Source organism: Oreochromis niloticus, linkage group LG15, assembly GCF_001858045.2.
Source record: "Oreochromis niloticus isolate F11D_XX linkage group LG15, O_niloticus_UMD_NMBU, whole genome shotgun sequence".
Taxonomy (NCBI): domain Eukaryota; kingdom Metazoa; phylum Chordata; class Actinopteri; order Cichliformes; family Cichlidae; genus Oreochromis; species Oreochromis niloticus.
In genome coordinates, this window is record NC_031980.2 from 23478717 (window position 1) to 23503116 (window position 24400).

General features: G+C 40.1%; 1 protein-coding gene across 4 annotated transcripts in view; it reads left to right on the plus strand.

The window, feature by feature from the left end:
- Positions 1 to 24400, plus strand: part of col12a1b (collagen, type XII, alpha 1b) — a 148755-nt gene that overhangs the window by 23983 nt on the left and 100372 nt on the right. For 3 of the 4 annotated variants that reach the window (XM_013272239.3, XM_013272237.3, XM_013272238.3), the window contains exons 13-20: positions 10571 to 10840; positions 15453 to 15719; positions 16615 to 16807; positions 18940 to 19064; positions 21270 to 21419; positions 21699 to 21818; positions 22797 to 22961; positions 23146 to 23292. In XM_013272239.3, the coding sequence (XP_013127693.1) occupies positions 10571 to 10840; positions 15453 to 15719; positions 16615 to 16807; positions 18940 to 19064; positions 21270 to 21419; positions 21699 to 21818; positions 22797 to 22961; positions 23146 to 23292 (1437 nt within the window). The remainder of the gene's footprint in view (positions 1 to 10570; positions 10841 to 15452; positions 15720 to 16614; positions 16808 to 18939; positions 19065 to 21269; positions 21420 to 21698; positions 21819 to 22796; positions 22962 to 23145; positions 23293 to 24400) is intronic. The other variant, XM_013272240.3, reaches the window with a different exon arrangement.

Here is a 24400-nt window from a genome sequence, read left to right on the forward strand (position 1 = left end):
ACTTAATCTCTAAATTAAAAGTGACTTTTGGTGGTAAAACATCAGATTCACCTGACAAAATATTTAATTTTCAGGTTAATTAGCATTTATTAATGCTCATTTGTATTCCATCTTCATTCTGGTCTGTATAGCTAACGTAGAGTCTGTAAAATAAACTGCAAGGATGTTTAAAGGTGCACACGATTTCTGTGTCAGCTTTTGCACACAGCTGCCGATCCCCCGTGATTAACCGATAATGCTTTTTTTATTACCGCCCAACAGCCACTGTTAATGTTTGAGGTTTTCCGTAATTGCTGTGACTAAACGCTGGAAGAGAACCAGATCATAACAAGGACTCTTAAAAAAAACATTTAATGGAAGTCTGTGTTTAACATGAGGCTCTTTTGCTCCAAAATATTGTAAATGATCTGATTTTCAATACCCGGCGAGGCTTGGAGGTCAGAATTATTGTTACTGGAGAGAAATAATAAACACTCAGAGCATAAGAGAGGGGAGAGGAGGAAACCTTCCAGTTTTCATAGAGGGTTATTGTTAGTGTTAAAAAATGGCTTCTTTTACCTCTTGGGTATTATTTTCGTGACTTTACCCATCACTTCTGATATCACTTAGGTTAATTGTTAAGAATATGTTAAGTCAAAACAACCTTAAATCTTAATGTAGGTAATGTTTTTGGCATTATTTGACAAAAAAGTCATAATAAGCTTTCAGCATTGCATTACATTGGAGCGAAAGTGGGAGGTAAACCTCTGTACCTCCTCTGGAGTCAGATTTTAGTCTTTAGGGAATCTAGCCAGTGAAGAGAGAGAGTGAGAGAGAGTTTAGCTAATCACATGGTTTTTTTTAGACTAGATCAGGTGGTTGCTCTGCTGTGTTATGAATACAATGAATGTCGGGTGAATTTGAGCATAGCATTAGTTCTGGTGTGTCACTGAGTAGAGCTGATCTCATTTAAAGCTCATTTCAGTTGTTTTGTCTGATGACTTATGAGACGCTTCAGTTCGGTAAACCTGATATATCAGGGTGCACTATTTAAGCTGCCTAAGCTGCCGGTGCTGCAAACCTCTTTGCAACCCACATGTGCTAAATAACATGCTTCATATTGTTCATGTGTGCTCTGACCTTTGAGAGGGTCCTGCTCTCCATGTTTGAACTATAATATTCAGCTTTGAATCTTACGTGAAACCATAGTATCAGAACAGCCTGCTTGTTTGAAGCACATGGATATGCCTGACTTAACTGGAGATTATGTATCGGAATTTCAGGAGCAGGACCACGTCTCCAAACATGCTCCTTCCGGTTCTCATCTATACAGGTTCCCTCAGTTCTGCAAGCTGTTCATTCTCGTTTATGTGCCCCACCTTTCCTCCCCTGGGGATCTGCCAGGCCTGTGACCCGTCGCCAGTCCCCTTCGAGGCCTTCCCGAAATCGCAGCTCAGTTCATGTCCAAGCATTCACCTTTACCTACTAAAACGCTCTCGAACCTAAAATGAGGACGTGGGCCCTAGTGAATCTGGTTTTAAGGGCATATGAGGTGTTCAAACCAAATACAAAGTATAGATTTTACAAGCTACAGTGGCAGACAAGTCTATTTAAAGATGTGAACAGAAGAAATTTGAAAATATTTTGTTAAAAATCTGGTCTTAGGCTGTCTTGCAAAAACCTATAAGACTGTGGAGAGATTAAAGAGCATTTTATTATCATCATCATGTAAAAAGGTTCTGCAAAAATGTGAATAGACACAATGCTGTGCTGGGCGACACGTATTTATTTATTTATTTAAATAAACTGCATCACTCTGTGTTGTGAAAACAGAATCACCAGCTGAAATTATTCCACTAGCTTCTCCTGACCCTCCTGACAAGTTTTTTTTCCACTTAATGGAATATTTTTGTACTTTAACATTAGTTATGAAACCTGCCTGCACGCAGGTCTGCTTACACATTCTCAGTTTTTGCATGTTTGTGCATGTTTGTCGGCACATATACGTTGGGGCTGCATGCAGATGGCCCTCTCAGAGCCTTGCAAGCATGGTCAGAGTTTACGGACGAGTTTTACTTTAGGCACACTCCTGTAGAGGCTTAACGCCATAGAAGTGAGCTACATCCTGGTGAACCAAAGGTTAAAGCACATAGCGTTTAACTGCAATGACCTCACTTTGATTACAGCTTGAAACATTTTTCCTAGAGGCAAAAATTCCCTCAATTCATACTCTGTGTGAGCCATTTAGTCAAGTTAGTTTATTAATATAGCAAATTTACACACATCAGCAAGCACCTGACATATCTTTCAAACCAATAAAATAAATTAAAAACAGATAAAATACTTAAAAAATTGCAGGGACTGTGCACTGAAATTCAAATCCAATCTTTTTTTATTGAGTCATAAAAAATGTTAGCATAAAACTTCTTCTTAAATTTTCTAAGTAGGACACAGCCTCTGATTGGTTGTCCCTGGCAAACAGAAGATTTTTTAAAGCATATGGGAGGAGCTTCTGTACTTTTTTATGACATCATACAGAGCCAAGAGTAGAAAAAATCAGAGTAATTTGAGTAGTTTGAGGCCTAATTTTTGCCTTATGAGTATTACTTGTTCATATACTGACATTATATTTCCAAACTTTGGGCATTTTTAACGTGAACACCTACCTGTGGAGCAGAACACAAGACTGAACATTAGGAGAAGTTGAACATGTCCACTTTAAGCCATGTTTGGACTCTTGGAGTGGAGTAGCTGCTCTCCAAAGCACTTACAGTAACACAGCAGTGGACAGAGCAGCAGACAGCCAGAGTGAGAGGTGGAGATGTGGAGATGAGGAGCAGCAAGACCAGACAGGAATGTAAGCCAGCTGAGAGCAAGGCTGGAAGGTTAGGAGGAGCAGGGAAGACTGACTCATGCCTGTCTCTCTGTCTGTCTTCACCGTTTCTCTCCCATTCTGTCTAGCTCCACTCGTCTGTCTCTCTCCTTCTCAACCTTTCGTGTTATTTCCCTCCTGCCTCGCGCTGTTGCTCTCTCTCTTTCTTTCTCTGCACCTTGTGAGGGCTTGCCTGGAATTTAATAGTGTTGTCCAAAGGCTCCAGATGCCTCCCCAGTTGCTGTGCCATGCCTTTTTTTCCAATGCTTCAGGTTGTTGGGTGCTTACTGGCGCAGTGTGGTGTAGAGTCCAAAAATTCCCTATGATGTCTTTTCTTAAACACGTTTCCTAGACCTTGATGGAAAAAGTCATGGGGTCAAGTTAAGATGTAAGATGTAAAGGAGAGTTCAGCGCTCACAGAGTCCAACTAAGATTTTTAATAATGTAATACAACCCTGCTTGATTACGTCAAAAATAATGATTACATTTATTTTGAACTGACAGCTATTTAACAAGATAAACTGAACTTTAAATCATCCTGATAAAGCTCGTATTATTTCATTCAGTTAAGAACACAGCCAAGGTCTTGGTCTGCTGGACTGTGAGGTAAAAACATTTCTTCTTTCTAAGTGATGGATGACTTTGGTTATTTTCTCTGTATAGAAAGTATATCAGCACAAATCCTCTATTTATTTGTTCTTATTTCAGTACTTTAAACCCTGGATATCTTCCAATACAACCATAGACTCCATGGAGGAGGGTGATCATTACCTTTGCGTCCTTTGCACTTGTAGGCTTAATGTTCTCAGATCAGCAGCGATCCTTTACCCACATTAAAACCACGTTAAAACTATAACTGTACAGTTACAGCCCGTGTTGGGTTTCATCAGGACCTTGTTTTCTGCACCGGAGATTTCCGTTTATGGATGCTAAAATGGAAAACTCGTCTCCAAGCCAGATTCAGCACAATGTTTTCTGCGATCCATCAAACCGAACTACTGCCTACTGCATGAATGCTGCACAGAGGCTTTGTTTTCATTGTTTCGAACTTGTTCAAACACTCACACAGCAGATCTCGGGATAAAGTCTAAAGACGTTTGCATAAGTGTGGCCCATCTCGCTCAGCTGTGTGACGCAAGCCTGTCCACAGCTGATATTTAAAAGAAGCTGCAGCTGCTTTCTGCTTCACTCCTGCATTTGGAAGAACTCCAGCGCGCTGACATTAACCAGGACTTCCTGATTGTGGAACTGGGGGAGCGTGATGCTGCTGTGGGATGGAAAACGGTTTTAATATGAAGGGAACATGTCACTTTTTTGTCAGATTGATGACTGTGCATATCCAGAGTTATATAATTCAATTTGAATGGTTTCCACAGAGCACTGAAAAAAAAGCTCCAAACTAGTAAAAACAAATGTCAGTAAAAGCTGCAAGAATGGGGATGATGAGGTGTATTTAAAGAGATTTTCCAGACAGTTTTTGTTTTATGCTTTTATGTTAATGCCTTTTAAGGATGATCTTTTATATTTTCACAACTTGGACTTCCATAAAACTCTAAATTTCAGCCTCATAAGATCTAAAAATACATATATAGAGGTTTAATTCTTGTAATGAGTTCTTTTCTTTGGCAGTTGCATCAGCTTGGGACACTAAATGTGTCGTAACCTTTGAAAATGACCTCAGCTTTCAGCAGGGGACTGGTTTCTTTGCAGCTTTTACACCTCAGGTGAGATTAAGTTGTGGTCTAGTCTACCAGCGTGTCCTTTGTTCAGTGAGTTTGGCTGACAATTGCTATAAAAGAGTGAACAAACATCTTTAGCCAAAGAAATTGAGGTGATAAAGTTTGAAAAGGGGGAAAAACCTGCTGTGGTTTGCTGTGGTCACACTGGCTGTGAACAAATATTTCCCTCTGAGTGTTTCATGAAAGTTTGGAAGCTACTGATCCAAAAACAAAAGTTTCCAGACGTTAAAATTAATCAGTTGATCAGTAAAACTTTATTTGGATAGCACATTTCATGCAGGTTAGTGCAGTTCAAAGTCCTTCACAGATGAATGACCAGCTGATAGTAATTAGAAAAAAAATATGTCGCAAGTATCAACTTGATAGAAATCAAAAAGACAACTAGGGAAAGAAATAAATACAAAATACAACTGCCTGTAAGTAAAATGAAAGTGTCTGGCAACAGATAGAAAAGAGATTTGGTAATATTAAACTAAAAATATACAAATAAAATAAATATTAAATAAAGTAGTGCTAGATAATCTATATTAGAAGAACCTACAAAAAGAACAGATGCATTTAAATATTTTAACTGTAATTGAATGTTAATGATGATTCGGGTTCTGACTTATTTTCCTGTTTTATCAGATTCTATTAGACTTGTTGTACAGGAGACTGACACAGCCAAAAATAAATAAAGACATAAATGTGACATGTGACAGTGTGGCAGACAGGATAAAGGACCCAAATGCAGGACTCACGAGAAATCAAGGAGTGAACTCAGGGAGGAAGCTTTAAAGCTGTGCCAACAAACTCAAATAATACAAACAGGAAAGGAAAGAAAACCTAAAAACTAGAAACTAAGAAAAAACTCAAAAGTAACCTGGGTAACAAGGAGCTCAGCAAAACATGCACAGTACACAGGGTAAACAGCAACAGCCAAAGGAAAACACAAGGCTTAAATACACCAGGGGGTAACAAGGGGATGAGAAACAGGAGGGAACCACAGCTGGGACTAATCTGACATAACAAGACGGGGAGGAAGCAAAACTGAAAACACAGGACACAGGAGGCAAGACTGTCAAAGTAAAATAGGAAATACAAAACAGGCACGGAGATGTAGACTTGACAGGGAGACCGGCTGACAGGGAAGACAGAGCGAACATGGAGCACAGAGACAAAAGTAACTAAACATGAGACGTGGTGCATGGAAAGGCAAGGTAACACAAACCTAAGGACTAGAATTAGGAATATAACATAAGCAGAAAACAATAATGAGAATCAAAACCACAAAAACCAACAAATCCAAACATATAACTAATCAAAAACACATCACACTGGGTCCCTGACAATAAATAAACATACAGATAAATTAATTAAAATTAAAAATTAAAAAAAGAGGAAATCAATAAATAACAAATTGAAATTGAAATGGGAATGTAAATAATGAGAAAATAAAAAGGGGGATAAATTTTAAAAAGCAAAATAAGAAATACATTTGTGTCAGATTTTGAAAATGAATGAATTCAGTGATGATGAGGCCTGATCACATTCTCATTTTAAGATTTCCAAAACTTCCTTTTGTCTTTTAGAGATCTGCAGATATCCTCGGTGCAGCTGCAATCCTTTCCTTTATAGTCTGTCAGAGACACACTGGGTCTTTTCACAGTCTTTGCTCCAAAAAAAGAAAAAAAAGTGGCTTGGACCCTGCAGGGTTAAATTAGATCCAGGATTTAACAGAGAGCCAATAAAGAAAAGCTAATATTGGAGAAATATGACCTCCCTGTCAGTTACTCTCTTTGTGGTGTTTTGAATCAGCTTCATGTACATGTCGTGTGACAGCACGAGCCCTTTAATGTGAACCCAGACACTCGGAGTGGAGACTCGGTTTCAGGGCAGTTCTTCTCTTATTCACTGAGCTAGACAGACTTTTTCTTGTGATATGAAACAGCACCAGCAACACCACCAGAATGAAGTTTTTATCTTCATCTAGGCCGCCCTGATGAAACTGCAGTGACTCTGCACACTTTGGTGGCTGATGGTCGATGGAACATGTCAAATAGCCAAGTTTATACAAGGCAGCGATCCAAGAGACTTTCCATTGTGACTGCAGGGAGTCCCAGACACAGCACAAAGAGGCCAGACCTGAGAGCACCTCAGACCCGCCTCAGTCACATGGCCTTTAGGTGCTGTTTCTGTTCACACTATGAGTGACGAAGGTGCTAGAAAACTAGCCCAAAACTCGGAACTTCCCTGGAAAAAGCTCAAAGCAGCTTGATTTTGATTTATATATAGTTAATAGATAGACAGTGGTAGAAATCAGCAATACTGTCTTTAATGTGGTTTTATTCCGATTTGCTTTGATGGACTGTGGAAAAAGACGTCTGAGAGTTTTCAGATATTCCACACTACATGTGACGGCTGTTATTTTCCAATTTTTCGAGCCAGAGCTCCTCCGGGAAGATAAAACAAATGGCAGCATTGGTAGCTTCCTGCTGATGGCAGAGGTGCAGTGCATTGAAAATGGGGTGACTGAAGCTGAGCACCAGTGACAGTTAAAAATAAACTAAGAAATACACGCTTGACAGTTTTTCCTGAATTCCTTTGGCACATTTCACATTCTTGAAGATTCTCCAAAAGCGAACCTGCAAAAGCCAAAGCCACTGAGAAATGCTTCAAAACCCAGAGCATTGAAAATTAAGCTTTGTAGTAACAGAAGATTAACCTTTTTCTTCTCAGAAATAAAAATTGATTGAAATGAGATGCAGACTGTCAAAATAAAAGCCTTAATTTGGGTAATCTGTACCTTGTACATCTTTCCTATGCTTTTGTGAGCACAGAACAATCTGCTGGTTCAGTCTTGTTTGTCCTGACATGCCGGAGAACTTGTTAGCGACTTAATTCACTAATAGAGCTTGTCTTTCTGTTTGGCCACATGTTTTGCACATTTAAAAAGACGATAAAAATGATATTTCCGCCATCATTTTGGCAGGAAATCAGTGGCCTGCTCTCAGTAACATTCAGGCTCCCTTTTAATTTGAGTTATTTCTCATTTTTTCTAATTATTTTGAGTTTGCACATACACGTTTTCAACATTAGATTTAAAAATATGCATTCTGAATTTTCTTCTTCTTTTGAATAGAGACCAGAAACATTTTTTCCTACTATAAATATTGTTGAGCAGGGAGTTTTCCTTTTTTTCCCTCCCTTCTCTCCAAAAATCTGTATCGACTGGCAAAAAAGCTTGAATGTGATTTATTTCACGCTCATCGCGCTGATTATATAGCTGGATTTAATATTTGGTGATAATTATCCTGTTGTGGAAACTTCATCGCCACAGACGAAGAGTTATAATTCAATATTGGCCCTCCCTCTTTCACTTTTCTATCCAGACACAGCAGATTGCTGGAAATATTTGTGAATGATGGAAGAAGAGGAGATTGTATGTCAGTAAGAGGCAACAGGCAACCCAACAGTGAGACGCAACACAAAGTAGATTTGTGGGGTTTGTGTATATCCGTCTGTATTATATGTGCCTGAGCTGTCATGAAGTTGAGTTAAGGTCCTAAAACATCTGAAAACTCTTTAACATGAACCAGTTTTACAGTCCGTGTCACTTCTACCATCACTGAGTTTATTAGCACTGTGCCAAAACATATTTGATCCCCAAAGTTCAGTTTGTTTAACTGGTGGGATCGGTCTATGCCTTGCCCTGGCTTGGTTGAAGAGGTGCTCGGCAGTCGAACTCAGACATGGTACACAAATATTCTGATCGCTGACCGCGCCCACACATGGAATCCAACGTTTCCTCAATGACTGCTGCCTCTTTGGAAATCCTATAAAACAATGAACCTCACTGCGCTGTGCAAGAGCGCTTTTCATGAGCAAATTAGTGTAAAGCAGAGAGGGTGTAGAGAGTTGAGCTGAGACAAAAGCACGCATGGGCCCAGGTATGCGTAGGTCAGCAGGGGGAGTGGGGAAGAAGGACAGTTTTATTTGTATAGTACAACATCACAGCAAAAGTTGCCTCAAGCCAAGTTGCCTTTATATTGTAAACTAAAGACCCTACAATAACACAGAGATATTCCCAAAAATCCGAAGCACAGAAGCACTTGGCATCAGTGGGAAGGAAAAACTCCCCTTTAACAGGAAGAACAAGGCTCAGGGAGGGGAAGCCATCTGCCACGATGTAAGGACAACGATGCTTAGTGTGACGATGCAATCAGAGTAAAAGGTTAACGTAACTCTATAAACCTCCCTTTATGTTTATTTATCTGCCTTTTTCATAGTTTTAGGACAGAATTGGTGTCTTATAACCTCAGGCTTTAAACGATCTCTGTAAAAACTCACTGCAGACATATTCACCCACACGTGTTTTATTTTGGTCATTTCAGTCACAGTCCTCTGGCAATGAGACACACCCATTTGTTGTTCAAACCTTCTGTTTGACAGATAAATAAGGTAATTTTGAAACGTGACTGATGCGAAGCCCCTCCAGGAAAGTCCAAGACCAAAAATCTGGAAAAATCCCGAAACTGTTTTGTTATTTCTGACAAATTTCCACGAAAAAAGACCAAAAACAAAGTTTACGAAGAAATCCCAGTAACAAGACAAATCTTATTCCTGTGCATCTCGAGCTCCACTGTTGGCACCCAGAAGCGGATCTGAAGCATTGCTGCCATGTTCCCTGGTTAAGGACTTCTACATTTATTGCAGTTGCATTTAAATATTTGTGAAAAAGAAAATGTGCTGTAGTTCAGGTTGCAGTATTATTTTTAACCCCACAGGTCTGGAAACAGGCAATAAAAAAAAAAAATTATGACTTCAACATTCAAGTTAGTCCGTGAGTATCCACAACAAATCTCCAGGTATCCAGTAATTAAAACTATGCTTGTAATGTTCCACAGTTCCACAATTAGCAAAGCAGAATTTGGACAGCTTTAATTACTGGAAAATTTCCCTTTATTGGTTGATTAATTTTATTGCTAAAAATAATATTGAACTCACTCAGGACTCAGGACATAAACAGTGGTCATTGATCAGCAGAGGAAAAGGAACTGTGAATGTGCCAGCGTTAATCAGAAGGGTTGATTTTCATCTGGATCTGATGTTTAAAGGCTTCCAAAAATATAATATAACTGATTTATATTCAATACGTAATAATTAATAGAAATTTAATCCACTCAGAGAGGGCTAGAAATAATAATAAGATATGTTACACATGGGAACAAGGCAAAATATGGAGTGAAAAAGGACTTTGCTGTTTGATAAATTGTTATAAAGGTTCATAAAACCCACAAGAGAGACATTCACGAACCATTAACTCTAGAGTAGCCAGCAAAAAGCTGAAAAAAGTGAGCTATCAAAGTGTTCAGCAGAAGATCTTCCAATAAAAGGAGAACTATAGTGATGATTTGATGAAGCAAAGACATCCAGTGAATTACATTAAAGAGATTTCCTGTTGGTGCTTGGACACTTTGAGGTCATGCGGTTCCCGACATGTTTTATGTCTTTCTTCTTTCCCCTATCCAATGCTCTGCACTCACTAATGATGCCGAAAAATCTCAAAATATCCCCAAAAACATGAACAAAAAGCACTGGACAGCTCTTCACATGTGTTTATGCCGTCCTCTCAGGCCTTTATGGCTGTGGTGATCGGTCCACTCGATTGCCTTTTAATAGTTTCCATTTTGAAAAATAATTTGATCTGGCAGCGCGTCCAATATGGTCCCTTTGTTTAAAAGGGAGGATGGTTTTAAATAATAGAAGTCACAAATACTGGAAAGAACATTAAAACATGTCTGCCAATGTGACTGTATGGTATAAAAAATGCTCACAGTCAAGTCTGAAAACATCTGCTATGATTTGAAAGGAAATTTAAGAGCTATGGTGTCCAAAACTAAAACTGTGGAATCAACAATCGCCATTTATATTTTATACACAGTATAAGTTATTGTGTCACGTTCCTTTGATTAATTCACTGCTTAACTGTTATTTCCAGAGGGGGGTCCTCCTAAAAACTTGGTCACCAGCGATGTAACTGACACCAGCTTCATGGCGTCTTGGACAGCGGCGCCTGGGAATGTGAATACGTATCGTGTTCAGTGGAAGTCGATGTTTTCCCAGGAGATCCAAGAAAAAACAGTGCCAGGAGATGAAACCAGCACCGTGCTGGAAGGTCTGACTCCAGAGACACTTTACCAGGTCTCTGTGGTTGCCGCCTACCCCCACAAAGAGAGCGAGCCACTCACGGGATCAGAAATCACAGATGGTAAGACCTTTAATAGACTCTTCAGTCTTTCATCTTTAGCAGTAAGAGAAAATGCATGCATGCACAAAAGGATGAACGCTGAAAAAATAAAGAAATTCATATATAATCAATGACAGTTACAGGAAATATTTATGAAAGAACAGACAAAATAATTGTTAACCGTGAGCAAACATATGTTTCTATTTGATCTGACTCTCATAACAAAAACCAGATCACAGATTGGACCAACCGGTAGTAAACAGAAAGCAAACCTTCCCGTGTGGTCTCACTTGTCATGGTGGAATAGGTCTTGATAGAGTGCTGGACGTAAGTGCTGTGACCTTGCCTGAACATCATGGTGTTACCCAACTTCTAATAGGAAGGTGGGACCTACAGTCAGCAGTGCCCTTTCTACTGACACCAAGATGGTCTGACATCTGACAACTGACATCCTGACATTAGGTAGTGACCAGAGTGTGATTTGAAAGTGTCCCACTCAGAGAAGACCATGCTAAACTTTAGGAGAGGGCATATCATACTGTCCCAACCATTATCTCCACTGACACCTCCGGTGCCGACAAACATGTTGTTAGTTACAGCTTCTCAGAACCCAAAAAAAGCAAATCTTGGTGATAGTTAAACCTTTAATTTTAGCTGCGAGGGGGGCGTTGGCCCACTTGGAGATAGAGGTGGGACTTGAGCATATTCTGTACATAAAAGGTGGATGCAGCAAAATGAGACCACCTGTTGGATTCTAGTTTCTTTGGTAGCCTCAAGTGGACGTTAGAGGAATTGCAGTTATTGGCGCTTCCACATTAGCTTTATGTCTTGATGATTGCAGCTTCACTTTCCGCAGTCACACAAGTAAATATTTGGCCCTTCTGTTACAAGCCACAAACATACAAAAGGCATTTTGGGGGGGGATCAGCTTTTTTTTCTGGAGCTGTCCGTTTGTCAGCGGCACATACTCACAAAATCTGGCAGCAGAGTTATGAAAAAAAGGATCATTAGTGCAGCTTGTAATGTGTCTTCTTTCTGGGTTAGAGCATCTTTGGGCCCAAGTTCCTCAGTCCAATATTCTGTTAACACACATTAACCCTCCAATTGTTTTAATGTCGAGTCCACCCTAACACCTCACCCTAACCCATGTCACACTAAACAAATACGGAGCTGGGAAACACTGGGAAATCGCTTCAGAGCATTGTTTTCCCTGTAAAACTTATTTTGTGCAAAAGGAGCCAGACTTGTCAACTGTTTGAATAGAGTTCAATATTAAATGACTTGATTTAATAAGTTATGAAATTGCCATAAAGGTCGTGGTAAACAAGATCAGCAGCTTTTGGCACATCACAGTGTGTCTGCTTCTTGGGCAGTGACCATCAGCTGGACTTCATTACTTTTCCTAGTATGTTGTGGGATACTTTAAGTAAAGCTTAACTCTAAACATATATAGGGTGAAAACGACAATGGCACACTCACTATTTAGGGTAATCTGTATAATAGGGTGAGTAATGAGTTACTTCAGATGTAGTTCATGTTTTATTTGGTCCCAAAAAAGTTATCTTTGCTCAACATGAGGGCTGCTCGGCGATGTCAGTCGTGTTTAACAATTTATACATTTTTAAAAAGGAGTCCAGAAATTTTTCTTCTCTCTGGCTGAAGCAGATCTAATTTTGAGATCAGTTCTTATCACCTGAAATTTACCCTCACCTGTGTATCCTCCTGTCTTTGAATGAATAAATAATCTTTATTTGGGGGTTAAAGTGCTTTGCTTGAGATCACAGTGATTAGTCACTCTGAGATCATCCGGTTAGCATCAGTCCAGATGTTTAAAAGGTAGCTTTCAGGCCACGAACCCGTGTTTTTAACCCTCAGAGGGGAAGTCAATGACATCCTCACTATTCTCAGACATTTGGCTGAAACTCGCTGTTCTGATTGCAAGCTCATGAACGTGAGCCAGAACAGATTCAATGCTTCCTTTTGTCAGGAAAAACAAAATCTATTTCTTACATAATCATACAGCTGGCACTCTCCAACGGGTTTCTGGTTCCTGGTTGGTGGAAGCTGTCCAAATTTAAATTAAAAATTTCAGTGTAGATTATTTTCAGGCCGAGATTTAAAGCGAAGCTGCAGTTCGGTGACAGAATTGCTTGTGCTGCGTTCTCAGTAATAACACGACTACAGCGTGGGTGTCCTGTGAACTGCATGCTCACTTATTGTGTCCGAGTTGAGGCACTCTCTAAAAATGTCAACGCGTCCCTCATTTCATTTGCACACATGGGAAATTAAACACACACACACACACACACACTTGCATACACACACACATGGGCCACCCAAAACAAAGAAGGCACAGATAAACTATCGCATCTTACTTCATGCTCTCCCTCTGCATCTTTCCAGCAGAAAATTTGAATCTCCTGTTTTAGATTTGTTTAAATCCATCAACACATGGAGAAGTTGGATTCAGTATTTTTTTCCACCTATAAAAATCCTCCAGAGTGAAATCAAGTAGTTTGAAAAACTTTCCCCGGGATCATTAAATATACATATTATTTCCTCGCAGAGTTTTTGTAATCGCTAGCAGTATTGTCAGAATGACTTAATTTTAATTCACAGGGCTTCTCTGTTGTTTCGGGGCAAAAAGGAAAATGTGGTTACCATTTCCTCCCAACCGATCACTTCTGGGTGAAAGCCTAATTTACAGCCAATTACATCTGGCAGGTAGCTGATAGTATTACTCAACATTTAGGCCCGCGGTTATGAATGCTAACGACGACTGAGGGAATACAGAGGGATATTTCACGTGGCCGAAAGAAGAGATGATTGCTGGAAAGGTTCAGATAAAGAAATATTGAATGAGCTTTATGGCAGCAATGCTGAGTGTTTTTGGAGGACATGAAATGTGGCAAAAAGTACATTTTACATGAAAAGAGCTTCAGGATGAAAGTGAACCTATGCTTCTCACGTCCAGTTTTTATTTTTTGGACTCTGCTAGAGTGGCTGTGCATTATTATTTATATTAAGCTGGGTCTGGGTTCTGAAACAAGCCTGGTTGGAAGTCCAGCTGAGACCAAAATTTTAGCTATACAGACTCAAAGAATGATCCTTCACCCAATTATTTTGAGTAAAATGAAGCTAAAATGTATAAAATCACAGGTTAATTTAATAATTAATCATTAAGGAAAATATGATTGGTATAAAGTGAATGTATACCAATCAAGTAAATTTCATTTGATCAGATTCTATTAAATTCAATTTTTCAATTCAGTTCAGTTTTTTTTAATATAGTGCCAAATCCTCAAGGCCCTTTATATTGTAAGATAGGCCCTACAATACTGCAAAGAAAACTGAGAAAACCCTAATAATCGCATGATCCCCTAAGAGCAAGTTCTTTGATGACAGTGAGAAGGAAAAGCTCCCTTTTAACAGGACAAAATCTCTAGCAGGTAAAAATCCTGAATCCAGGTTTTAGTAAATAGAACAGAGGTCGGACACCAAGGAGCAGCTGGAGCAGACTGAGGACAGGCAGTAAGACAAAGAGCAGAAACTATCCAGCGTTCCAAAAATAAAGAAAGCACAGAGACTTACAAGCAGTTTGGCAACAGCAGAGGTCAAAGATCACACACGAGAGGCGAGGAATGAACACTGGGAATATGACAGAGTCACATTATCTAATGATCAGACACAGGTGGAAAAGATAATAGTGGGAACATAAAGTAAGGAGAAAGCAGAAATAACTAAGGGGCATGACAAATCAAATGAAATAATTAAAAACACCATATGGAATTGCCCTTTCAGTGTGTGTGCTGTGATTGGCAGCCTTTAAAACAGAGCCTGGCTCCGTGCAGAGACTTCCTGGATGAAAAGGCCTGAGTCTAAAAATACTGACATCAAAGTGGACGTATCCACCTTGATGTCACCCACTAATTTGTGGGATCCTTTATGAACCCTCGATTTTAAGATAATGGCATTGCCAGCTGAGTTTTTGTGAAGCCACAAGTGACCATGTTTAGAAGAGATGGTGGAGTGAAAGCTGTGTTCATAGACTTAAACTAATTATTGCTAAGTAGCATGAATAAAACACTAGAAACACAAGAATTTCACTCAAACAAAACTAAAACACAGACTTAGTAGAAGGGCTGTTAGTTCAGTTAATGCCACAATAAGCCACATTATTTGTGATTATGCAAAGGCATGTTGCAAAAGGCAGTGATACCATAACCATGAGCCATTTACCATTTTGCACAACTTTAAACATCGATAAAATATAAACTGGGGAACTATAGAAAAAATAATCCTCAATACGTGTGTCATAAAGAGGGAAAGGCAAAAACTGTTTTTGGAGCAGCCTGTAAATGTGTTTATTTCAGCTGTTGGAGATTTTAACATGGGAGTCTGAGGGGACTGACTCGTTTTTGGAGCCAACCCCAAGTGGGCATCGGGGGAACTGCAGATTTTAGCATTTTTCAGCCCTGCAGGTTTCTGCTTTAAAACAAACCCTGGATAAGTCAAATATACTTTGATTACGTTTCCCCAGAACATATTTAAATGGGAACCGGTATAACTAGTTTTTCTTTAACGATACTGAATTGTGTTGTTGCAGTATTAAAAGTGCATTCTATGTTTTCAGCGTCTGCTGATGGGAAAAGACTGAGAGTGTCAGACGAGACAGAAAAAACCATGAGAGTCACGTGGACGCCGGCACCGGGCAAGTTGCTCAACTACCGGCTGAAGTACGTTCCCCACAATGGAGGCAAAGAAGTGGTCCAGAAAATCCCTGCAAAGGCCACTTCTACTGTCATGAAGAATCTGAAGCCCGCGACCACATACAATATCACCGTTCTACCCATCTACAAGCGCAGGGAAGGAAAAGCAAGGCAAGGAGTAGGAACGACACGTACGTTGGTCCATAATTCAACCCTCTGAGAGACAGCACACTGCAGAAACATGTCCATCTTAGCCAAGACGTTTAAACCTGTGCTCAGTCTAAAAATATGATCGCTGGTGGAACTGAACGATTAAAAAATCTGCTGCTGAGTGGCTCCTTACATTACACTTAAAAATGTAGTAGCTTAAAAAGTTCAAATCTACTGAGTTCAGACGAGTTTAGCTCAGGTGCTGGATGCAATGGGCACATAGTTACTCATTCAGTCATTTTTATAAGAAGAAATACTCCTGTAAGAAAGTTTTAATGTTATATTGCTCTAATTTTAAAGGAGCTTTTACATAATGAGAAAAAGTAAATTTGAGGCCCACTCTAAGGATGTGTGAGGATGTGTAGCCTCCAGGGTTTAATCCTCAGTACTGAAGTTAACTAGAGAATTGTCCATATTTTCCAGGCAGCGGATAAACCTGGTATATTTAAAGATTTATTCACATTTTTTCAGAGAAACCTCACACCAAGTCACGGTGCCTTGGAAAAAAATATGTTTCTTTGTTCCAAGTTGCAGATTTTTTTTCCCGTTTTCCCACCAAATATTTCATGGACTGACTTCAAGTTTAAATTACTTGTTAAGAGGAGTATTTTTCACACCACAGGTGCTGCAGCGCCTCCTCACGAGAACACTAAAATCACAGATAAACACGTGCTCAATCACACGCTAGCATTACTAACACATGGCATGACACTGGGCTTCCTAACGGTCGACACCGGGTTCAAGGAATTGTATTATGGACTAATGAGAAACTGGCTTGAATGTGGCGTGGCTGATCCTTAAAAACCTTCGCCAAGAGTTGGAGTTTAGTTCTAGGCGAGTTTGTCCTGAAGTTCCTGCTGATTTCTTCTATTTCAGTGTCACCGTACAAGAGTCCCAGGAACCTTCTGACCTCAGAGCCCACCAGGACCAGTTTCAGAGTGTCCTGGGATCCAGCACCTGGGGATGTCAGGGGCTACAAAGTCACCTTTCACCCCACAGGGAATGATATTGACCTTGGGGAGCTCCTTGTTGGCCCCTACGATAGCACAGTTGTTTTAGAGGAACTCAGGTAAGCTTTCAGAGTTATTTCATGGCTTACATAGAAAATTCCATTTAAAAGGAAACAACAAATATATAAGACAGTCAACAGGAAAAGGCTTAAATGGACACTGTGATAACAGAACTCATAATTTCTATAACTTGTCAACAATAGGATTTGGTCCAGAAAGTAGTTTGACCCAGCAGTATCAGGGAAAGTTGCAGTTAAATATCTGGGAACTGAGGATAGCCGCTACTGAATGTTTGGGAGAGGAATGTTGTCCCATTGTTGTCTGATAGAGGATTCTAGCTGCTCAGCAGTCCTGACTCTTCTTTGTTATATTGTTGGTTTCATGATGCTCCAAATGTTCTCAGCTGGTGGACTGCAGGCAGGTCAGTTTAGCACTGGACCCTTCTACTATGAAGTCGTGCTGTTGGAGTAGATGCAGTATGCAGTTTAGCATTGTTTTGCTGAAATATGAAGGCCTTCCCCGAAAAAGACATCTAGATTGGAGCATATGTTGTTCTAAAACTTGTAAATACCTTTCAGCATTGATGGTGCCTTTCCAGATGTGCAAGGTGCCAATTCCAAGGGCATCAATGCCTCCTCCTGTCAGAAATGCAGATTTTTGGACTGAGTACAGATAACATGTCAGATGGTCTCTTTCCTCTTAAGTCTGGAGAATATGATGTCCATGTTTTCCAAAAGATTTCCAATTCTCATTCGTCTGACCACAGAAAAGTTTTCCTCTTTGTCTCTTTCTATTTTAAATGAGCTTCAGCTGAGAGAGGAAAGCAGCATTTCTGTTAAGTTATGAATATTTCTTTGTATAGTAGAGATGAAAGGATGAAAAGAGGAAGTATAGACAAGTTTTATGGAGGACATACAGAGGGTTGGAGATGGAGGCAGATGGTCTGCTGTGGTGAAAAAATATTTAATGTGGTTAAAGATAAGGGATGCATGTTAGATATTGATTCTAACAACTTGCTATGAAAATACGGATTGTGGTATGGGTTTCTACTGGAAAGCTGTAGGGACCTGGATACAGTACAGGACCTTTTTTGACAGTATTCTTCTATATTACTACCTTACAATATAAAGCGCCTTGAGGCGACTGTTGTGATTTGGCGCTAGGTACATAAAATTGAATTGAAGTGAATTATTACTGCATGATTGCACAAAGACTGATAGAATTGTAAATGTTTGCACAAAAATCATTAATTTTGATGTGGGGAAGTTGTTTTTCTGCGCTTAGACTTTATGTATATGTGTTAAACACATAAACAGTGCTAACGTTTAGGTAGCAGCTTAACTAGCTGAATACATGGTATAAGGTTGATGCACAGTAGTAAAACTGTAAAGCTTTTCCAAAAAGAAACTTTTGTAGTCTACGTTGTATACAATGATTTCAGATTATATTCTGATTACAGCAGGCATGCTGTAAAAAAACAGGTAAAACCTGGTAAAACCAAGTCTGGCTAATAGCATTTTAAGCTAACATAACTTTTTACAGTGTATCTGCTAAACTTACAATTTGCTTTTGTCTGAGTAACACTGAACACAAACACATTGTTTTCAGAGAAAATTCCTTCAAAGGGAATCTCTTAATTTGAAATTCGAGGGTAAAGTTACATCTTAGTTTGGAATTCAACCCTTAATAAATCAAATAAAGCTTTGTTATGCTTTCAAACTAACATTTATTCTTGAATCAGTGCTGCGAATCTGACTGAAGTCAAACATTTAGGTTTCAGCACACCCTCCTACAGCTATGATGTCATCTGATTGTTTATGCTGTACAAAATTGCTTAGAACTGAGAGAAGCAGCAATCTTCACCACTGAGATGAAACAACTTGGTAAAGTTCCACGTCTTTGGTTAAAAAAAGTAAATATTAGTAAATGATTCAGCACTTAGCTGCTATTTTTTTTCTTTTTTGCTGTTGATTTTAGCAGCTTAGTTTTATAGATGTTATAATTCAACTTGGTGTGAGTTATTGTGTGTGTGTGTGTGTGTGTGTGTGTGTGTGTGTTTTACAGTGCAAAAATATAACAAAGCTTTTCTTTTTTAGTTTGAAAAACAGGAGCTGCATCTTTAAAGTCCCATTTCGACCTTTAGAGGCTGTGAACATGATGTTTGTTTGTCTCTTTTCCCCTTTATCCTCAGATCGGGAACAAAGTACTCTGTCGCTGTGTTTGGGATGTTTGATGGAGGAGAGAGTTTGCCTCTTGCAGGAGAGGAAAAGACAACTCTCAAGGATGAACCCGAATCTCCTCCTGTCACTCTTTCTGGTAAAAGCCGACAACAAACTTCTCACCGCGCTCGTTAGCAGGCCTGCAGAGCAGACGTTCTCTGATCTCTGACGTCTCAGTGTCGCTTAGATTAGTGCTAAAACTTTGATTTATATATTGTCACTGGGAATTGAAGTCGCCGTCGCTGTGGGACTGAAACTCGGCACAGATGATTATGATTCGCTGAAATTATTTAGAGATGCTTGGCTCACATTTTCTCAACTCCCTACTGTCTCAGTGGGAATGTAATGTGGAGCAGAGTTACATGCGATCAAGTGTTGACATGAACATATATAAACTGCACAAATGACCCCCTCACATGCTGCAGCACTGAGCTTTAATGGCATCACCATAAGAATATATCTTCATTAGCTCCCACAGATTACTACTGAGCTGAGGATCTGCTGACCAAATGTGTCTTTAGTCATGCAAAAGTAGATATTTCCCATTTATAAGGTGTCTCAAAGATCTCTGTTTGCAATTAGACTTTTTTATGATCCAGAGGGTTCGATGCTGGAGGGATGTATGCAGCTAGGAAAATGTTATGCTTCCCATCAGACCCCGAGGAGGTGCTGATCCTCGGCAGAAATTCCTGCTGTAATGCGGAGCAGACACAGTGACCGACTGCCCACCGAGCAGGGAACGCGCCAGGCCACTCCGAGATCCTTGCTTACTGAACTGCAGCTCTAACAGAGCAGGCTTTAATTCAGTGTTTTTGACAGGCCCATATGGTCTGGCAGAGCTTCTTTAATGCGTCCTTAATATGCTGCAGAAACATTATTTTTTACTGTCCATTAAATTTAATCCTTTTTAAATATTGCTCTTTAAACAAAGCTGGAAAAATCTGACATTGAAGCAAGAAAATGTGATTCAAATCATCTTTTCAGGATTTGGCTAATGGGAACGTTAACCTTCAATGCTAATTGCATCCACAAATGAGAGTGAGAGAAAAAGTGAGGGTGAAGTGTGTGTCATCGCAAACATAAAAAGGCAGGTTTTCTGTCAATTCTGGAAGAGTTGCCTGTTTAATAGCAGGATTACAGACAAAATTGCAACTTGGAGCAACAACTGGAAATTTTGTCATCACAAAAACGTATCAGATTGAACCAAGAACAATTTCGAGTCATCATGTAAATCTGAAGAAAACATTTCAAAGTAATTTGGAAGGATCTCATCTCATGCATGCTGTGCAGGGAGCTTTCAGCCTTAGTGGAGATATACAGGTTCAGACTCATGTTACTGTTGTTTACATGTAAACAATCAGCATCTTTTATGCAAATAATCTCAACTCCAGAAATAGTTACTTGCATTTTCTGAAACTTTCAAACATCTTGTTTATAGTGACACCACACAGTTCCTCCAACTGAAGCTTGGACACAAAAGCAACAACAATTCGGAGCTGCTACAGGTTTCGGCAGGACACAGCCACACTGGGCTGAATTTTCATTTGCTCTTCCTCAGAGACACTGATTCCAACAGTCGTCTGCAGCTTATTAGAAACCTATGAAAGCTGCCTCTGTTTATGACATCTGTTTTTATTAATGAACGGCACCGGGACATGAGCGCGTTGTTTATTGGCGGTGGTATAACTCAGACAGACCGCGGCCAAGCATCCAACTCGAGCATCAAGCATCTGTTTCTGCTGCCTGCTAAAAGAGCTAAAAAATGAAGTTGCTCGTCTCCTCTCATCTTTTTAATCACACACACAGGCGCCCTGTTTTTAACCGCTGGGCGTGTCGTCCTAAAAACATGGACGAGCGGCCATTTTTCACCCCCCACAGGTGCCTGGAGCAGGAATGCGCAGTAACTTTGGGGAGCAGTAGGCCTCGTAGATCACAGTATGGGAGAGGCTAATCGCTGCTGAGACCACAGCAGCACAAAACACCCCGAATGACTCGCTGTGCTGGAAGAAAGACACAGAGAGAAAAAAAGACCATGGAGAGAGCTCTTAATCCTGCACTGACAGCTGTTACACAACGTGTGAATTATTTGTGTTACATAATGTAAATCTGTTGTCTAAGCATCTTGTGATTGTGAGAATTTTCGTGATGTACCGCTTACTCCTCTCTCCTCCTGATGTATTTCCTCTCACTCTTTCACACTTTTCCCTCGCACAGTTAGACTAAACAGACACTTGTGGTGGGTATCTGTTGTGTACCAGGTGTCTGACTAACCTCCCTCCTCCCAACACCACCGTCTCTGCAGACAATCAGTGTAAGACCACAGCGAAGGCCGACATTGTGCTGCTGGTCGATGGCTCCTGGAGCATTGGACGCATTAACTTCAAAACCATCCGCAGCTTCATTGGTCGCATGGTCGGCGTGTTTGACATCGGCCCAGAAAGAGTCCAGATCGGTAAAGCTTTCACTATTGTTACTATAACGACACGAGTCACATGGAGGGATGTTTTCCTTCAGACAGCTGTCTCTTGGTATTCGCCTAACCTTAACCTCCTGTACTTAATGGGATCTTTAAACCTCAATGGAAGATATCCTGATCCATATTTTTATTTTGGGAATTTACTAGAGTAGCTTTGTGTGAGTAACAGTTCAGTCTAACCCTATCCTGTATCTGAAATAAGCTGTTTTACACCAAATCAGAGTTGCTGTATCCTTAGTGTTGTATTTTCTGCAGGTCTGGCTCAGTACAGCGGTGACCCAAAGACTGAATGGCACCTGAACGCCCACCCCACCAAAGCATCCCTGTTGAACGCTGTTGCCAACCTGCCATATAAAGGAGGAAACACCATGACAGGTGATTTTTTTTAGTACTTTGGCCCAGCTCTCACTGACCTGGGTGCCAGTCTGGGAGACAAATTTGATTCATTTTTATATACTGTGGCAAATCACAACGTATACAAAGTATAAAGTATAATTTCAAAGCACTTTACATACTGGGGCCAAAGCCTTGGTGTGAGACTCAGCCACAGTGGAGAATGAAAAGCTCACTTTTAAGAGGAAGAAACTTCAGACAGGTATGAGGAAGACGATGGACAAACTACCGGAGAGAGTAGACACAAAGTTAATGAGATGCAGAATGGAGCGTGAGAGCGAGGCGAGACACACTAAGTATAGATGGTAATAATTCAACAAGACTTTTATTTTATTACTCAGTTGTATCAGTTGAAGGAGAATGAGCTCTGAGAAGATATAAGCAGGACGATGAGGAAGAGGTGAACCAAGGAGAGATACAGAAGTAGTACAAGTTAATAGTGACAAAACACTTGGAGCAGAAGCTGAGCTTAGCATTGAACAGCTGGAAGGAAAAGCTGATATACTGCAAGATGATGGTCTTCCATGGGAATCCAAACCTACAGACAGACACATAGATTAATAAGGGGTTTAACTTTAAAGCGATCACAGTGAATAGGTAGAAAGGCTGCTCATCAGTTTGTTACCTGTTGAATCACACTTTTGTCCTTTTGTCCAATGAAAATAAAAGTAATGTTGATATCAACGCTGTAGACTGTACCACTGTTTTCCACCTCTGGCACATGAACTGAAATCAGCTAACTGTGGCGTTTGTGCAAGAGGAACGGATAAGTGGGGTCGATAGATAGAACCAGTTCTCGATTACTGTCTCTGATAATGGACATATTCAGTATCACATGATCCAGCTGTAAGCTTTCTGATGGGTCAGGTTAGTTTCAGAGGAGTTAAACAACAGAAAAGCAGCATGCAGTGCTTTGTTATCTGCACACATAACTGAAACTTCTTCCTCACTGTTGTACAGGAATGGCTCTGAACTTCATCCTTCAGAACAACTTCAAACCCAGCGTGGGGTTGCGTCCAGACTCCCGCAAAATAGGCGTCCTGATCACTGACGGAAAATCCCAGGATGAAGTCATCTTAACTTCACAGAACCTGAGAGACAGCGGCATCGAGCTCTATGCTATCGGTGAGTGAGCTTCACTGGTTTCAAGAAAAGGAAATGAAAACACGTTTGAACTTTTGGATGATTGCTACCTGCATGCAGCGATCAGGAAAAGTACCTGACTTTACTAGAATGGGCTGAAAATGATCAACCAGCAGCCACTTTAGTCATCTTCCTTCATCAAACTCATGGTTTATTTTTCTCACAGGTGTAAAAAACGCTGATGAGAATGAGCTGAGGTCCATCGCCTCTGACCCAGATAACATTCACATGTACAACGTCAACGACTTCAAGTTCCTGCTGGACATTGTTGACGAACTCTCTGAAAACCTGTGCAACAGCGTTAAGGGCTCAGGTAGGGAAGATGCCACATGCTCAGAACACTGACACAGATACCTGCTAATGAGCGCTAACTAAAAGATAAAATATGTGAGTAATCAGGTCATCTTAATTATTTAACGTTATCGAGGTGCATCCATGGAGCTAAACATAAACTAAGTATTGCTATGAACAACAAACTCACCAAAACTGAAGTACAGACTTCTGGGACAGTCTGTTAGTGTAATTAACCTCACAGCAGATAATTCCATTAAAATGCTCCAAGAAGTGCCAACAGCACAAAGCTGTTGTAGAGGTCCACTTTAGTGATTTGAATTAGCAGAGGTGAAGCCGAGCAGGGCTAGCAGCTACGACTGTTTGTGTCTGCACCATCCTGTTAGCCATAATGGCCACATCCTTAACTTTAAGCCTTAACAAAATCCAAAGGGGTGACTTATCCAAACATACGTTATCGACTTATCCCAAAGTTTCGTTGTACACATACAATGACAATATAAGGCTTTTCTATTCCGTTCACCACCTGTACAGGTGTTATGAAAGCGGAAACCATCCACAGGCCAAAGCTGGGGGTTTTTTGTATTGGTCTGTGAATCTCTTTATTTCTGCTGTAAAGTTGGACATTTTATCATGGCAGTCTATAGGGACTGACTCTGAGTCTGAGTCTGCCTCAAGTGGACACTAGTGGAAATGCGGCTTGGTATGACAAGGCAAACACATACAGTATGCATTGGCAGAATTTAAAACAAATGAAGCAGAAAGTCCAAAGCAGTGTGATTTAAATTTATTTATTATCACAATTTCATCATAAACTTCTTATTCCTGCTCATGAAAATGCTGCAGAACATGGCGATATGGTACGCTTTAGCTAAAGATTTAAGGCTCTGTACATTTTCACAAGTAAATAGCAGCTCACAGCTCTTTGTACAAATTATTCTTTAAAATTACTGTGGTGGTGGAAGCATCACAGTTTAAAAAAACAAACAGTTTTTAACGTGGACAATCAGACATTGGTTTTTATTTTCCTGCAGGCTTTCAGCAGGTTTTACAGGAACCTGAGCCTGTGAAATCTGCTGACAAAAACTTTTAGTCTAAATCAAAGACATCCTCTTCATTGGTAGAGCTTG